This window comes from Oncorhynchus gorbuscha, linkage group LG01 (genome assembly GCF_021184085.1).
Source record: "Oncorhynchus gorbuscha isolate QuinsamMale2020 ecotype Even-year linkage group LG01, OgorEven_v1.0, whole genome shotgun sequence".
NCBI classification, from domain to species: domain Eukaryota; kingdom Metazoa; phylum Chordata; class Actinopteri; order Salmoniformes; family Salmonidae; genus Oncorhynchus; species Oncorhynchus gorbuscha.
The window spans coordinates 42,105,939-42,124,571 of NC_060173.1; the positions used below are offsets into that span (position 1 = coordinate 42,105,939).

Below are 18,633 nucleotides of genomic sequence, written 5' to 3' on the forward strand. Positions count from 1 at the left end.
CGCTAAATATATATATATATATTTTTTACATTTTCTTTGTTTACAAATATTGGAGTAAAACAAGCTTATATTTTCGGTTCTGATGGGGGTACAGTTGAACTAAGCTCATGAGGCATTTATAAGTTATATTATATGTTATATTCTTCAAGAATCAATGGGTACATTTCATTAATTTACAAGTTCAAAACTGTATGTAGCAACTGCTGACTGCCCCTTTAATAAACCAAAGATAACAAATCTTCAAATGCTGTTTATTTAAAAGCACATTTCCCCATACTGAGTAACAACAATTGGAAGCTACATATTTCAAACAGTGCTTAAATTCAACATGTTGTGGTTCACCAATAGTTTTCACCCAGCAGTTAATGTTGTCTGAAATAAGTTGGCTATTATCCATAAGCTTACAGTAACATTGGGTGAACCAAAACCATATGTTGATATACAGTGAATAAGCAGCCATATCTTTCATGTGAGTTTGAGTCATATCATTACATGACGTATCCACAGATTGTTCAAATTCAAAAGCATTATGAATAGCTGTGAAGGTGTTAATTTCTTGAGTTTTTCAACAAAAATGGGAACAATTTGTCTGATATGCCAACTGTCCCTACAAATGGTCCTTTGCTGGACATAAGTCTTATCAAAGGTATCCGAAAGTGCTATATCCAATTGTGTATACGACAGTGATCATGACAAACACTTAGCAACGGACAGTCCAGGAGGATGTTGGCCATGGTGACTCATGTAGTGGTCATGGAAATAGGTCATCATAGCCAGGGGAGGACCCAGTAGAAAGCACAGCCACACCAGCCCATTGCCATAGTTTCCTTTGAAATAGTCTCCAAGGTAAACATCTACCAGGAGCTGGGACAGGGAAAAAGAGGGAGTTAACATGCATGTTCACACACACTGCATAAACACATACAGTATATACTTGATGGTATTTCAGTTTCCTTCACCTCAAAGATCATCATGAAGAAGATCCATAGACGACAGCTATGTAAGGGCAGAGCAATGACATACTGCAAGGAACAAAAAACTAAATGTAAATACATTACCCATTACCATGGATTGTCTCATAGTAGCACAGGGGACAGCTTTAAGCAGTTAGCAACTAATCATTACTTCGCACATGATAACTGAACTGATTGTACTCCCCCATCTACACCATAATAACAACAACAACCAGTCCTACTATGACCAGTCCTACCTCGCAAAGGGCAGCTGACATCAGGAAGACCAGCAGATCTGCTTGCTTTTGTGACACCCTCTTTTTCAGTAGTGGTGTATACAAGTGTCTTTATGTAAGAGAAAGAGACGGAGATAGCGAGGGATAAAAGGTGATAGAAGTTAGTTTTACACACATAGTCCATATCTCTTCTGAGAGAGAATGGGAAAAGTCTACTTAGGTGTCAAGGGTCACTACTACCTGTAGAACCACTTATGAAGAGGAATATTCCAATTCCCCCAAAAACATTTTAGTGTTTTAGCATTCCTGCAGATGAAAATATGAATCTATTAAACATATGTTACTCTATTACACATAAACACATACAAGTGGATCATCCAAAATGAAAGATTAGGATATAACAGACCACCAATCCCCATAGAAATGGCGGTCTCCAAAGCACAACAGTTCAGCACAGAAGTTCAGGTAGGAGTGAGAAAACAGGAAAGAGAACATCAGCCACAAGAAGTGGTTGGGAGCCTGTAAAGGAAATTGCACCTCTTTATTGACACAGCTATTGTTTGATACCACCAAAACATACTAATAATGCTCCACTACCCTAAAACACACATGCTTACCACAAGCTCCATCAAGTGCTCCACCCTGGTAGTGATGTCCATATTCTAGAGGAAAGGAAAAGTCAGAGGAAATAATGTGAGATTATTATATCATTACATTTTTATGAAAATGGGATATTGCTTTCACTCACAGAGAAGGAGTTTTCTGATCTCTGGAAGATGGGTTCAATCCACTGATAGGAAAACAAAAGGTACGCATGGAATAGAATTTCAATGGGTAACAAAGATAAAGCTATTTCAAATTAATTCTAGATAGATGGATAAACTTGCAAACAGAAGGATATTTGAATACCAAACCTAGAAGTTAAAACATATCACCTGCTGCACAACTCCCACAATAATTTGAGTAAGGACCATCTGAATGTAGAGGCCCAAAATAAGATGGTGGATAATCAATGCATATTAACATTTAACATTATAATTACACAGGATAGGTATTGTGTGGGTGAGGTTTATCTCACCATTTCTATCAGTGTCTTACAAAGAACGTTGATACGGACCCTCGGTGTGAAGGGGAAGTCTCGCTGGTAGCATAAAGTGGGCGCCAGGAGAAAGTAGTAAAGGTCTGACAGAGAGAACAGTCCATGTCATTAACTGTCTATGTGTTCTTAGTCTACAACTAGACAGGCATAAATTGTGCACAAGCCATTACGCGTGAGAAAGTGTGACCGTTCTCACCTTTAATATTTAGGTGTTCTATATGTTTTTTTGTCTCATGTAATACACACTTGTCCGTTCCTGGAAAACAGATGCAGATATTCACCACACCAGAAATCCCAAACAACAGAGGAATTATCTTCAGCCTAAGCAGTAATTACAATTAACCACCCATACGTAGAATGTATGCACACATGACTGTAAGTCGCTTTGGATAAAAGCGTCTGCTAAATGGCATATATTATTATTATTATTATAGTGATAACTGCAGGAAATCAACCAGCGGTAACTGCAGCCACGAAGGAAAAACAAAACGGTTCCCACTGACATACCTGGAGATGGAACAGACCCCTGACGATACCAACTGTTGGTTTCTTGGTAAGAATAAAGCTTGAGCCCAAGAACAGTGTAGGTCCAGAGTGAGAAATATGCTCCCCCTGATAGGCAGATAGTGAAACAGTTTCACCAGACAGAGTGAGTCATCATCTTAAATTGAGGTTGCACATCCACACAAAGCTAAATATACTCTATTGCAATGGAGCCATAACAACCTGGAATTTCAGGTACAGGTCAATATCTGTGCAGATCATACTTGCGGTATTTACCTGTTGATATTGAAGTATCATATAGAATGATGACAGCAGGGAAAAGTGATAGTAATCCCAGGTTCCCCAGGTGTAAACAGTGCCCTGCACTTGGGGATAGTGTTCCCTAGAATCAACACCCACATATCAACCTTTGTGAGACAGTTCACATAGCCTAGCCTCTGTTATTTGAAAAGCCAAGGGTAGAACTGTCTCACCTTATCCAGACACCTCTCAAGTTGCAGAGCAGCAATAGCAAACATATTGGCAGCTGCAAAGGTGAGAGAAGCATGAAGGATGAGTGAGTTTATTACTCAAATTCATTAACAGTATATTCCTTGTGCAGTTGGTTAAGCTGACAACAGTGCAGTGGTGACAAAGCCTCACCCAGTATGAGGTTGACAGACGGCCAGTTGTAATGGTCCTCCATAAGGTGCTCCAAGACTTTCCTCAAGTCAATCAAGAAGCCATGTCTGTTCAGAAGAGGGTATGTCAGAGAAAAAAGAAAACACATTAATTGCTAATTGAGTGTGTGTCCGTGTGTGTACTCACTGTATAAAGTTATCCAGGAACAGGTGAGCATGGGTCAAGATCTGGAAAAAACAACACACAAAATAAAACAATATTGGTCTCTTCTCTTTCCCTGCATAGCGTATATAACTTGATCACATTTAGTATCCAGAGAGAATGACTCACCAGAAGGATAATGATCCAGTTGAGAATCCCTCTATAGTTTGTGAAGCGGCTGTCAGAGCTCAGTAAGGAATCCTGGACACTGTGACAGCTGCAGTGACAAAATGACATCAACATATTCAGTCAATAACAACTAAATCATGGGAATATCTGGAGATTTAGAGATATAGGTTTAATATGAATGTGTACCAGAACATGTCCATGTCTGGATGTGGTTCAGGGGGAGGATCAGAGCTAGAATTGCCATAGTACTGACATTTCTCTTCCACATCAAGTGAAGAAGAGGAGAGGGCACAGGCCTCTGGTTCTGCTGCAGACATCTCTGCCTCTGTGTTGATGGTGTCATCAGTACATCAGACAAAGTTGAAAAGGCACATCAAGATATCCACATCAACTTCTCTATCTGAAACAAAAAGCAGAGATTGTCTTGTTGCAACTTGCAAGCATTGCTATAATCTTCATAAATGTAAAAATGACAAAGGTAGTAAAAACAAATGTTCATTCATTTTACTGTCAAGGCAGGGAAGCAATTTACATAGTGAATTATTAGGCTTTAAAATAAATTGCACATGAGCCACCCCCACCTTGTAGATTACGAGGCAGCGTTCAACAAACGCAATATTGTTGCTCCTCGTCTCTGTCGCAACATTGTTGCTGTTTTTATGACTGATATCATGCAATAATAGTCGGTTCTGACCTGACATCAATTGCCTCGAATTGATGATCTTTCTGCAAAGAAATGTGGAAAACATATTGGCAATCATTTTAACATGAATATCTACTCATCTCACGCCTCCATTTCTCTGCATGTTCACGATCCACGCACCATTCCGTTAGCATGCAAGTCATCATGATGCAGATGGTACAGTTTGTCCGGACCAATGATTTATATTTACACTAGATGACATATAGGGGGCGCTGTGTTAAAGCCAGCGTGCCTCTATTACAGACACCTTAATGCATATTTTTGTACTATATTATGTGAGCTAAACATAAAACATGTAAAATAACACAAACCTTAAAGTATATATATATATATATATATTTTTTTTTTACCTTTATTTAACTAGGCAAGTCAGTTAAGAACAAATTCTTATTTTCAATGACGGCCTAGGAACAGCAGGTTAACTGCCTGTTCAGGGGCAGCACGACAGATTTGTACCTTGTCAGCTCGGGGGTTTGAACTTGCAACCTTCCGGTTACTAGTCCAACGCCCTGACCACTAGGCTACCCTGCCGCCCCATATATATTTAGATCACTAATGTTTCGGTCAACCATACAACAATAAAAAATAAAAAAAATAAATACATGCAATTTTGTCCTTGATACATTTAAAGGTGGACTCAGCGAAATGACATTGCCACCAGCAGCACCGCAGATATTGAAATAAGCCAGATGCAAGACACAGTCACTGCACAAGGGTTTGCTTCAGGCTGTTAGAGCGTGGTAGCCACGGGACCAAAATAGCGTAGAAGTGGAGCCTTGCGATTCAACACTCTTAGTTGTTGCAGAAATTGACCCACTATGATGTTTACTCTTTGCATCTACGTCATATCTACCTTTACAATCCAAGCTTGATGTCCTCAATCTCACACAAATGATCAATTAATTTACCAGGTACGGCTCCAAATCCGGAAACACGGGCACCCTCATAGATGTAATCCTAACTAACTCACCCTCCAAATACACCTGTTTTCAATCAAGATCACTGCCTCATTGCCTGCATCCATAATGGGTCAGCGGTCAAACGGCCTCCATTCATCACTGTCAAACGCACCTTAAAAAACTTTTGCGAGCAGGCCTTTCTAATTGACCTGGCCGGGGTATCCTGGAATGACATTGACCTCATCCCGTCAGTAGATGATGCCTGGCTATTCTTTAAAAGTGCCTTCCTCACCATCTTAAATAAGCATGACACATTTTAAAAAATGTAGAACTAGGAATAGATATAGTCCTTGGTTCACTCCAGACCTGTCTGCCCTTGACCAGCACAAAAACATCCTGTGGCGTTCTGCATTAGCATCGATTAGCCCCCGTGATATGCAACTTTTCAGGGAAGTTAGGAACAAATATACACAGGCAGTTAGGAAAGCTAAGGCTAGCTTTTTCAAACAGAAATTTGCATCATGTAGTACTAACTAAAAAAGGTTCTGGGACACTGTAAAGCCCATGGAGAATAAGAGCACCTCCTCCCAGCTGCCCACTGCTCTGAGGCTAGGAAACACTGTCACCACCGATAAATCCACTATAATTGAGAATTTCAATAAGCATTTCTCTACAGCTGGCCATGCTTTCCACCTGGCTACTCCTACCTCGGTCAACTGCCTGGCACCCTCCACAGCAACCCGCCAAAGCCCCCACCATTAGTGCTTTACCCAAATCCAGATAGCTGATGTTCTGAAAGAGCTGCAAACTCTGGACCCCTACAAATCAGCCGGGCTAGACAATCTGGACCCTCTCTTTCTAAAATTACCTGCAGAAATTGTTGCAACTCCTGTTACTAGCCTGTTCAACCTTTCTTTTGTATCGTCTGAGATTCCCAAAGATTGGAAAGCTGCCGCGGTCATGCCCCTCTTCAAAAGACCCAAACTGCTACAGACCTATATCTATCCTACCCTGTCTTTCTAAGGTCTTCGAAAGCCAAGTTAACAAACATATTATTGACCATTTCGAATCCCACCTTCTCCACTATGCAATCTGGTTTCAGAGCTGGTCATGGGTGCACCTCAGCCACGCTCAAGGTCCTAAACGACATCATAACCGCCATCGATAAGAGACATTACTGTGCAGCCCTATTCATCGACCTGGCCAAGGCTTTCAACTCTGTCAATCACCACATTCTTATTGGAAGACTCAACAGGCTTGGTTTCTCAAATGATTGCCTCGTCTGGTTTACCAACTACTTCTCTGATAGAGTTCAGTGTGTCAAATCGGAGGGCCTGTTGTCCGGACCTCTGGCTGTCTCTATGGGGGTGCCACAGGGTTCAATCCTCGGGCTGACTCTCTTCTCTGTATACATCAATGATGTCGCTCTTGCTGCTGGTGATTCTCTGGTACACCTCTACGCAGACAACACCAATCTGTATACTTCTGGCTCCTCTTTGGACACTGTGTTAAATAACATCCAGACGAGCCTCAATGCCATACAACTCTCCTTCCGTGGCCTCCAACTGCTCTTAAACGCAAGGAAAACTATGTGCATGCTTTTCAAACGATCACTGCCTACACCTGCTCGCCTGTCCAGCATCACTACTCTGGATGGCTCTGACTTAGAATACGTGGACAACTACAAATACCTAGGTGTCTGGTTAGACTGTAAACTCTCCTTCCAGTCTCACATTAAGCATCTCCAATACAAAATTAAATCTAGACTCGGCTTCCCTTATCGTAAACAAAGCATCCTTCACTCATGCTGCCAAACATACCCTCGTAAAACTGACCATCCTACCGATCCTCGACTTTGGTGATGTCATCTATAAAATAGCCTCCAACACTCTACTCAACAAACTGGATGCAGTCTATCACAGTGCCATGCATTTTGTCACCAAAGCCCCATACACTACCCACCATTGCAACCTGTACGCTCTCGTTGGTTGGCCCTCGCCTTCATACGCGTCACCAAACCCACTGGCTACAGGTTGTCTACAAGTCTCTGCTAGGTAAAGCCCCGCCTTATCTCAGCTCACTGGTCACCATAACAGCACTCGCTCTAGCAGGTATATCTCACTGGACACCCCCAAAGCCAAATCCTCCTTTGGTTGGTTTCTTCCAGTTCTCTGCTGCCAATGACTGGAACGAACTGCAAAAAGCTCTGAAGCTGGAGACTCATATCTCCCTCACTAACTTTAAGCACCAGCTGTCAGAGCAGCTCACAGATCACTGCACCTGTACATAGCCCATCTATCTACCTACCTCATCCCCATACACTATTTATTTATTTATCTTGCTCCTTTGCACCCCAGTATCTCTACTTGCATCATCTTCTGCACATCTACCATTCCAGTGTTTAATTGCTATATTGTAATTACTTTGCCACCATGGCATATTTATTGCCTTAACTCCCTTATCTTACCTCATTTGCACTCACTGTATATAGACTTTTTGTTTTCTTTTGTTCTACTGTATTATTGATTATGTTTTGTTTATTCCATGTGTAACTCTGTGTTGTTGTATGTGTCGCTCTGTGTTGTTGCTATGCTTTATCTTGGCCAGGTCGCAGTTGCAAATGAGAACTTGTTCTCAAATAGCCTACCTGGTTAAATAAAGGTGAAATTAAAAATAAAATAAATATAGCTGAGTCTGCCTTTAATCAAATCAGTGAAGGCTACTGAGGGGAGGACGGCACATAATAATGTCCAGAATGGAGTAAATGGAATGGTATCAAACAAATGTTTTTTTTTTCTTCTCATGTGTTTGATACCATTCCATTTACTCCATTCCAGCCATTATTACGAGCTGTCTTCCTCTCAGCAGCCTCCACTGATTGAAATACTGTAGAATTCTCCACTGATTCCTATGAAGGACTGCTCCTACTGGGGAGTGCCAACATGGCTGAAAGGTAGCTTCAAAGCCTCTCAATGGTCAATACATAGGGGTGAGGCAACACGGTCGGGACTGATGGTCTGTTTACGTTTATACCTTTGTGGCTAGATGTAGTAGCCCTACCGCGCAATCTAGTGGTCTTGTCAGGGGCAATAGTTGTTGTCAACTATTATTGTGGTAGTATTGTACCTAAGCCAGGACACCTTCAAAAGGAAGGCCAAGATCATCAGAGACCTCAGCCACCAGAGCCACAGCCATTTATCCCCGCTTAAAATCAAATCAAATTGTATTTGTCACATGTGCCAAATACAACAGGTAGACCTTACCGTGAAATGCTTAGTTACAAGATCTTAACCAACAGTGCAGTTTTAAGAAAAATAGAGTTACAAAAATATTTACTAAATAATCTAAGGTAAAAAAGTAACAATAAAATAGCCATAACAAGGCTATATAAAGGGTCTACAGGTACCGAGTCTATGTACAGAGGTACAGGTAAGTTGAGGTAGTTGAGGTCATATGTACATGTAGGTATGGGTAAAGTGACTATGCATTGCTAATAAACAGCGAGTAGCTGGGAGGAGGGGGGAGGAGGAGCTCAGTGAAAATAGTCTGGGTAGCCATTTGATTAACTGTTCAGCAGTCTTATGGCTTGTGGGTAGAATCTGTTAAGGAGCCTTTTGGACTTAGACTTGGTACTCCGGTACCGCTGGCATGCGGTAACAGAGAGAACAGTCTATGACTTGGGTGACTGGAGTCTATGACAATTCTTTGGGCCTTCCTCTGACACGCCTAGTATAGAGGTCATCGATGGCAGGAATCTTGGTCCCAGTGATGAACTGGGTCTTACGCACTACCCTCTGTAGAACCTTACAGTCGGATCCAGAGCAGTTGCCATACCAGGCGGGGATGCAACTGGTCAGGATGCCCTCGATAGTGCAGCTGTAAAAGTTTCAGAGGATCTGGAGATCCATGCCAAATCTTTTCAGTCTCCTGAGGGGGAATTGGTGTTGTCATGCTCTCTTCACGACTGTCTTGATGTGGACACCAAGGAACTTGAAGCTCTCGACCCGTTCCACTACAGCCTTGTCGATGTGAATGGGGTCGTGTTTGGCTCTCATTTTCCTGTAGTCCACGATCAGCTCCTTTGTCTTGCTCACATTGAGGGAGATGTTGTTGTCCTGGCACCACACTGCCAGGTCTCTGACCTTCTCCCTATAGTCTCATCATTTCCAGTGATCAGGCCTACCACCGTTTTGTCGTAAGCAAACTTGATGGTGTTTATGTCGTGCTTGGCCACGCAGTTATTGGTGAACAGGGAGTACAGGATGTGAATAAGCACGCACCCCTGAGGGGCGCCCATATTGAGTACCAGCATGGCAGATGTGTTGTTGCCTACCCTTACCACCTGGGAGCAGCCCGTCAGAAAGTCCAGGATCCAGTTGCAGAGGGATGAAGTCCAGGATTCCAGTTACAGTATTTAGTCCCAGGGTCCTTAGCTTACTGATGACCTTTGTGGGCACTATGGTGTTGAACACTGAGCTGTAGTCAATGAACAGCATTCTCACATAGGTGTTCCTTCTGTCCAGGTGGGAAAGGGCAGTGCAGAGTGCAATTCAGATTGTGTTATCTGTGGGTCAGTATACGAATTGGAGTGGTTATCGGGTTTCCGGGATGATGGTGTTCCATCACTCAGACATTTGCAGTACAGGAGCATCGTGGCTAAATCAGTGGTGGAAAAAGTACACAATTTTCATAGTAAAAGTTAAGATACCTTAAAATAAAATGACACAAGTGAAAGTCACACAGTAAAATAGTTGAGTAAAAGTCTAAAAGTATTTGGTTTTACATGTACTTAAGTATCAAAAGTAAAAGTATAAATCATTTAAAATTCCTTATATTAAGCAAACCAGACGACACGATTTTCATATTTTATTCATTTACAAATAGCCAGGGGCAGTTCAACACTGAGACATCATTTACAAATGAAGCATTTGTGTTTAGTGAGTCTGCCAGATAAGAGGCAGTAGGGATGACCAGGGATTTTCCTGTCCTGCTAAGCATTCAAAATGTAACCAGTACTTTTGGGTGCCAGGGAAAATGTAAGAAGTAAAAAGCACATTATTTTCTTCGGGAATGTAGTGGAGTGAAAATTGTCAAAAGTATTCAAATCAAATCAAATCAAATCAAATTTATTTATATAGCCCTTCGTACATCAGCTGATATCTCAAAGTGCTGTACAGAAACCCAGCCTAAAACCCCAAACAGCAAACAATGCAGGTGTAAAAGCACGGTGGCTAGGAAAAAACTCCCTAGAAAGGCCAAAACCTAGGAAGAAACCTAGAGAGGAACCGGGCTATGTGGGGTGGCCAGTCCTCTTCTGGCTGTGCCGGGTAGAGATTATAACAGAAAATGACCAAGATGTTCAAATGTTCATAAATGACCAGCATGGTCAAATAATAATAAGGCAGAACAGTTGAAACTGGAGCAGCAGCACAGTCAGGTGGACTGGGGACAGCAAGGAGCCATCATGTCAGGTAGTCCTGGGGCACGGTCCTAGGGCTCAGGTCCTCCGAGAGAGAGAAAGAAAGAGAGAATTAGAGAGAGCATATGTGGGGTGGCCAGTCCTCTTCCTGTGCCGGGTGGAGATTATAACAGAACGTGGCCAAGATGTTCAAATGTTCATAAATGACCAGCATGGTTGAATAATAGTAAGGCAGAACAGTTGAAACTGGAGCAGGAGCATGGCCAGGTGGACTGGGGACAGCAAGGAGTCCTCATGTCAGGTAGTCCTGGGACATGGTCCTAGGGCCCAGGCCAGTTGAAACTGGAGCAGCAGCATGGCCAGGTGGACTGGGGACAGCAAGGAGTCATCATGTCAGGTAGTCCTGGGGCATGGTTCTAGGGCTCAGGTCCTCCGAGAGAGAGAAAGAAGGAGAGAAGGAGAGAATTAGAGAACGCACACTTAGATTTACACAGGACACCGAATAGGACAGGAGAAGTACTCCAGATAAACAAACTGACCCTAGCCCCCGACACATAAACTACTGCAGCATAAATACTGGAGGCTGAGACAGGAGGGGTCAGGAGACACTGTGGCCCCATCCGAACAGGGCCAAACAGGAAGGATATAACCCCACCCACTTTGCCAAAGCACAGCCCCCACACCACTAGAGGGAAATCTACAACCACCAACTTACCATCCTGAGACAAGGCCGAGTATAGCCCACAAAGATCTCCGACACGGTACAACCCAAAGGGGGGAAACCCAGACAGGCCGACCACAACAGTGAATCAACCCACCCAGGTGACGCACCCCCCCCAGGGACGGCACGAGAGAGCCCCAGCAAGCCAGTGACTCAGCCCCCAGTATTAATAGTAAAGTATATATTTACATAAATTGATAATAGGTAGAGGCTTCAGCGTTCTCCTATAAGTGGCTGTTGGGAGTAGCAATTGAAGGGTGGGCTCATTGTAATGGCTGGAATGGAGTTAATGGAAAGGAGTCAAACATGTGGTTTCCACGTTTGGTGTTTAACCCATTCCAGCGTAACAATGAGCCAATCCTCCAATAGCTCCTCCCAACAGCCGCCACTTCCTCATATGTATATAATTTCTGTAAGATTAAAAATTAAGAAATGGCACATTGCGCCAACCCTGCTCCAATTGGAATTTGCGCATGTTTATTATTTTTGGAACAATAACTGACACGTTATATCACACTTACACTTTAAAAATCACTTATTCCCCAACAGGGGGACCGAGGTTGTTGGGATCCGCAGTAGTCACTGACACCTTTATCTGAAACCTTTCTAACAGTACTATCATGTTTGTAGGATTTATAGTTGAAACAGAAATGTACTTTATTTGGGTAGTATACAATCTTATGCTTCGTTTAGAAGACGCCACCAAAGTTTAAGGCAAATATGAAAGCAGGGTGGTTGGTAGGAGTGTAACGCAAAGGTTGCGTGTTAATCTCATCATGGATAACTTTTGTTTTTTAGCTAATTAGCAAGTACTTACTACTTTTTTTGCAATACTTACTGTGAGCTAACCCTTTCCTTAACATAACCAACTACTAACCCTAAACCCTAGCCTAGCTAACGTAAGCCACAAGAAATTGGAATTCGTAACATAAGAAATGGATGGACATTAATAATACATATCATATGAATTGTAACATACTAAATGGAGTCTCTGATTTACATACAGAATAATACGAAATGTTCTGAGACCACTTTGCAAGAGAAGGTATATAGGGCTTGTTTGCATTTAGAATATTCTTTGTAAAATTTAGTCCCACATCAGTGACTGCTCACCTATGCTCACATTCATCACCTTATTTACATTCAAAGGCAAGCACATTCAATCTGGATGAAAATTTGAGTTTATTCTTTCGGTAGACAAAATAAACAATTCAAAACATATTCCCGCAAACAACTTCAACAAAAAGGACAAATACTAACATAGAGAACGAAGAGAAAGGACACAATGTGGTGGACGATATAAAAACTGCTGATTTCAGTTGGTGAGCTCTTGAATAAACCTTTTTCCTGCTTACATCAGGTTTGTCATCATCCAAAAAGGTTGATTTGCAACTGAATCTGCTCTCCAAGTCTCAATGTTGTAGGACTGGCTACAACTGCAGGTCTCAGTTGATAGTGAGGACCTCACTCTGGATTTCGTGGCTCAGCTGGGTCTGTAAATCACTCAGTTTCTTTTTCAACACTGCCAAAGCAGACATGACGATGGTCTCAGGTCGCAGTGAGCCACACGTCTCCACATTGTAATAGAACCTGCAAAAGTTTGAGACAACAGAAATTAACCGTGACGTCGCTTCCATCTTTATCATCACATACTGCTGTAACAATCAAAACCTCTATCACATACTGGTATTGTCATCATAGGAATGGACACTGATGATTAAGGATGGGTATTTTAATTGATTTCACCACCATTCAAATCATATGTTTTTTCAGATATCTGCCATCTGTTTCAGCAGAAGGGTGGGGCGAGAGAGGAGCATGGGCCAGTGTGTGTGGCAGTCTGTGCACGGAGGGAGAGAAAGTAGCCAAACCGACATCCGCTAGTTAGGCAAACTTATTGCTGCCATAGGTTATCATACCATCTGGTAGTGCATGTTTTGACTGCATCAAATCTTTGTACCTAAAGAAGCTAGCCAGCTACAGTAGCCATCTAAGCTAGCTAGCTAGCTAAAGTAGCATGGCTAATTGAGAAAAGTTTGCTGTGCTCCCCGTACTGGTCTACAAGAACTCCATTCATATGAAACGGCCTACCTGTTGGTTGAGCATTGTAGCCACCTACTTCTCATTTGGCCAATTCTATTTTGCATTGATTATTAATCTCCCACTTCGCTTGTTACACATGGAGACCGACTGTAGCGCTACTTTGATTGACCGAAATGTGTGTAAACTAGAGGTGACTTATTCTATGGGTCGCAACATGTGTTGAATGTCACAGTCTATCCTTGTAGGCTATGTATCATCGTCGCATACAGTGCCCTTCGGAAAGTATTCAGACCCCTTGACCTTTTCCACGTTGTTACGTTACAGCCTTATTCTAAAATTTATTAAACATGTTTCCCCCTCAATCTACACATAATACCCCACAATAACAAAACAAAAGCAGGTTTTTAGAAATGTTCACTAATTTATATAAATAAATAAAAACTGATATATACATTTACTTAAGTATTCAGACCCTTTACTCAGTACATTGTTGAAGCACCGATTGGCAGTGACTACCGCAATGATTCTTCTTGGGTATGACACTACAAGCTTGGCACACCTGTATTTCGGGAGTATCTCCCATTCTTCTTTGCAAACCCTCAAACTCTGTCAGGTTGGATGGGGAGTGTTGCTGGATATATATTTTCAGGTTTCTCCAGAGATGTTCTTTATTTTATTTTTGTTGTTGAATTTTTACCCCTTTTCTCCCCAATTTCGTGGTATCCAATTGTTGTAGTAGCTACTATCTTGTCTCATCGCTACAATTCCCTTACTGGCTCGGGAGAGACGAAGGTTGAAAGTCATGCGTCCTCCGATACACAACCCAACCAGCCGTACTGCTTCTTAACACAGCGCACATCCAACCCGGAAGCCAGCCGCACCAATGTGCCGGAGGAAACACCATGTACCTGGCAACCTTGGTTAGCGCTCACTGCGCCCGGCCCGCCACAGGAGTCGCTGGTGCGCGATGAGACAAGGACATCCCTACCGACCAAGCCCTCCCTAACCCGGACGACGCTAGGCCAATTGTGCGTCGCCCCACGGACCTCCCGGTGTCGGCCGGTTACGACAAGAGCCTGGACGGGAACCCAGGGACTCTGATGGCACAGCTGGCGCTGCAGCACAGCGCACTTAACCACTGCGCTACCCGGGAGGCCACCTCTCCAGAGATGTTCAACCAGGTTCAAGTCCAGGCCACTCAAGGACATTCAGACACTTGTACTGAAGCCACTCCTGCGTTGTCTTGGCTGTGTGCTTAGGGTTGTTGTCTAATTGGAAGGTGAACCGTCGCCCCAGTCTGAGGACCTGAGCACTCTGGAGCAGTTCATCATGGATCTCTCTGTACTTTGCTCTGTTCATCTTTGCCTTGATCCTGACTAGTCTCCCGGTCCCTGCCGCTGAAAAACATCCCCCTAGCATGAAGCCTATATTTGTTGTCCAATCAGTTGAATTTATCACATAAATTAGCAAAATTATCTAAAAACCTGTTTTCGCTTTGACATTATGGGGTATTGTGTGTAAATTGCTAAGGAATTATTTTTAAAAAAAATCAATTTTAGAATAAGGCTGTAACATAAAATGTGAAAAAAGTCAAGAGGTCTGAATACTTTACAAAGACACTGTGTAGAATTTGATTACATTTTATAAAAAGCCCTTATACTGCTAAAATAAGCCTATATTTGTTCTCCTCAAAAATGAATACTCTCCCAAGTAATCGAATACAAATATCTGTTTGAATATTTGAATAACCGTGCCCATTCCTGCTGATGATGCACACCCTAAATGCTCCATAACAAACATGTAATTTACCTCTCATATTTGCCATATGGGTCAAATGGGGCTTGCACCTCATCCTCCTCAATCTGAGTATTCACTCTTTGGCCTGAGACAGAGAATACCAGGGTCAATTCTAATGGATAACAATAAGTGACACTCCCTCACAGAATACTTTTTCTGTCCCTTAACATTACAAAATAACACACCATTCCCCCGGCCGTGGGTACACAGTGTGCCTCAGTGCATTGTCTGGGTCATACTCAAAGGATACACCGGCTGTAGGGTTCCACTTGGCATGTTCCTTGCCAAAGCCCTTCTTGGCATAAGCTCTGAGACGCAGCTCCTGACCCTTTCGAAGCTTCACAGGCAAAATGTCTGACAATATGAAGGAGGCAGAGTCGAGAGAGCGAAACAGAGGTAGTGTGTGTAAGACACCAAATATTTATAATAAAATGCTGTAATATAAGATCATGGGGAAGAGCAGCTCACCATCCTGTTCAACAGTCAATGGGATCATTGATGACTCAAGGGTGGTTGGACAGCAGGTCTGGTGAGGTCACATGCCGTGTCTGGTCCGCTGTGCAGCGAACGTCCAGCGTCAGTTCAACAGAGCATTCTGGGCAGAAATCGTCACATGTACAGTCCTGCGGTAGAGGGGAAGAGAGGGACAAAGCATTAGGAGCTTCATCTTCAAGTAAGCATGGCTGGCAATGATACTTTCAGCCATCTTCATCAGGTGTTCAAATGCTTACTCTGGAGTACTGCATCTTGTCCACAACATCATCACTTGTGAGGGGGAAAGACCTGAAAATGTGATCATAGTTATCAGTGCAATATTGGAACACTGGAGGCACAAAAACAAAGTTGTACAATTCACTACATTCCCACTCTGTGAGCAATGAACTCATCGTGGATCACAGAAGAATTTGCATCAATTTGAATCCAATCAATAGCTGAAATGAGACATGAGATTAACATTTACACGAACCATTGTGGCGAGGACATGGATCTTACAAACCGCTACACATTCATAATATTATTAATAAGAACAAGCACAGGCGATAGAGTATCTTACCTATTGTTGCAACCTCTGACAAAGACACGTCGGATGGAATTTGCAACCCTGTATAATCAGACAACACATGTGAAAGAACACATTAAAATTGTAACTTCAGCCAATAGCAGTCTCATGTAATATTTAAGCTTATGATCTAGCTAGCCCTTCGGGGTGATGAGCAGGCACTACTACTCTGCGCTTGTTTCGAAAATCCCAGACCTGCCTTGTATATACAAAAGTACGTGGAAACCCCTTGAAATGTGTAGATTCTGCTATTTCAGCCACACCTGTTGCTGACAAGTGTATAAAAATCGAGCACACAGCCATGCAATCTCCATAGACAAACATTGCCAGTAGAACAGCCTTACTGAAGAGCTCAGTGACTTTCAACGTGGCACCATCAAAGGATCCAGTTTGTCAAATGTCTGCCCTGCTAGAGCTGCCCCAGTCAACTGGAAGTGCTGTTATTGTGAAGTGGAAACGTCTAGGAGCAACAACGGCTCAGCCGCAAAGTGGTAGGCCCCAGAAGCTCACAAAATATTTTATTTGACAACGGGACAGCCGAGAGCTGAAGTGGGAAAAGATTGTCTGTCCTTGGTTGCAACACTCACTACGAGTTCCAAACTGCCTCTGGAAGCAACGTCAGCACAAGAACTGTTCGTCAGGAGCTTCATGAAATGTGTTTCCATAGCCGAGCAGCCACACACAAGCCTAAGATCACCATGCGCAATGCCAAGCGTTGGCTGGAGTGATGTAAAGCTCGCAGCCATTGGACTCTGGACCAGTGGAAACGCGTTCTCTGGGGTGATGAATCACACTTCACCATCTGGCAGTCAGACGGACGAATCTGGGTTTGGCGGATGCCAGGAGAATGCTACCTGCCTAAATGCAAAGTGACAACTGTAAAGTTTGGTGGAGGCGGTATAATGGTCTGGGCTAAGCCCCTTAGTTCCAGTGAATGGAAATGTTAATGCTACAATATACAATGACATTCTAGACAATTCTGTGCTTCAATTTTGTGACAACAGCTTGGGGGAAAGCCTTTTGCTGTTTCAGCATTACAATGCCCCTGTGTACAAAGTGATAGAACTTGATCGGCCTGTGCAGAGCCCTGACCTCAAGCCCATTGAACACCTTTAGGATGAATTGGAACACCAGCTGTGAGCCAGGCCTAATCCCCAAACATCAGTGCCTGACTTCACTAATGCTCATGGCTGAATGGAAGCAAGTCTCCGCAGCCATGTTCCAACGTGTAGTGCAAAGCCTTTCCAGAAGAGCGGTGGCTGTTCTAGCAGCAAAAGAAGGACCAACTCCATATTAATATCCATGATTTTGGAACGAGTTGTTCGACAAGCAGGTGTCCACATACTTTCGGTAATTCAATGTATGTTGGAACATACATTGGTTACATCGTGGGAGGCAACCCGTCTCTCGGCTGCTCCCTCCCAGCAAGCCAAATAGTGACCTAACGCTATGTAACTTTACACATGATTTTGTCTAATATTCCATTGCTGCGTCATCATTGACGTGCATACAGAAATATTAAAACATGGACATATGTCATGCTGTAGTTATTTAAATTAATCAAGTATCAGCGGGCGCCAGCTATTCATTGCACTGGCTACGCTCTCACAAGCTACGTAACGAGCTCGTTCACTAGCAAGCTAACGTTTGGATAATTCATTTAAATGGTTACTCACGACAGATCGGTGTTCTCTATGACAAATTTAACATTCTCATCCGTAAATTATGTGATTGGCTGGTTAGCATACGGCATTGTTAAAGTATGAGAAAAGCACAGGTATAAATTCTTCATCGATCCGTCAAAAAAAAAAAAAACCGCACGGCGCGAAAGCCTCAATCGAGGACGACTCGTCCTCATTGGCCAAAATAAAATAGTCTGTGATTGGTTACCAATTTGTGGTGGGCGTGTTTAACATCCGGGTCACACCTTTCCCCCGTGACGTCGAGAAAGATGTTTCAAAATAAAAGTTTAGTGCGCCTAGGTAAAACACTTAATGACACGTTCCAGACAACTGGGATCTCCTGAAAAAAACCGAACTCTGACTTGGAAAAATCAACTTGAACGTTCATCGAAACTGGCACCTTTCCAGAACTCCCGACTTTCTGACCTTAAGATCACTGATGTCATCATTGTTTTCCTGAGTTCCCAGTTGTCTTGAAAGCACCAACAGCATCGTATGACTACATGGTAAAATCCATGCAGTGTTGTTCATCCCAAGGACCCCTCATCCTAAATCAATAACTGAAA

The 18,633-nt window shown here is 42.8% G+C and overlaps 1 protein-coding gene and 1 pseudogene across 3 annotated transcripts; both read right to left on the minus strand.

The window, feature by feature from the left end:
- Nucleotides 1-235: 235 nt before the first annotated feature.
- Nucleotides 236-7,214, minus strand: LOC124008059 (diacylglycerol O-acyltransferase 1-like). Of its 3 annotated transcripts, none has more exons than XM_046319096.1 (19): nt 7,166-7,214; nt 4,325-4,469; nt 3,930-4,143; nt 3,744-3,831; nt 3,600-3,640; nt 3,435-3,520; nt 3,266-3,318; nt 3,069-3,174; nt 2,796-2,900; nt 2,485-2,544; nt 2,268-2,371; nt 2,125-2,163; nt 1,938-1,979; nt 1,807-1,851; nt 1,596-1,708; nt 1,430-1,495; nt 1,211-1,298; nt 960-1,022; nt 236-864 (listed from the first exon to the last, which is right to left on the minus strand). In XM_046319096.1, the coding sequence occupies exons 3-19, from the start codon at nt 4,058-4,060 to the stop codon at nt 688-690; spliced, it is 1,407 nt and encodes a 468-aa protein (XP_046175052.1). In that variant the 5' UTR covers nt 4,061-4,143; nt 4,325-4,469; nt 7,166-7,214; the 3' UTR covers nt 236-687. The 3 variants fall into 3 exon arrangements, with proteins under 3 accessions (XP_046175052.1, XP_046174960.1, XP_046175136.1); XM_046319004.1 differs by lacking the exon at nt 7,166-7,214 and adding an exon at nt 4,567-4,608; XM_046319180.1 differs by lacking the exon at nt 7,166-7,214 and having other exon boundaries at nt 4,438-4,607.
- Nucleotides 7,215-12,648: 5,434 nt separating this feature from the next.
- On the minus strand, nt 12,649-18,626 carry LOC124037870 (annotated as a pseudogene).
- Between the last annotated feature and the right edge of the window lie 7 nt (nt 18,627-18,633).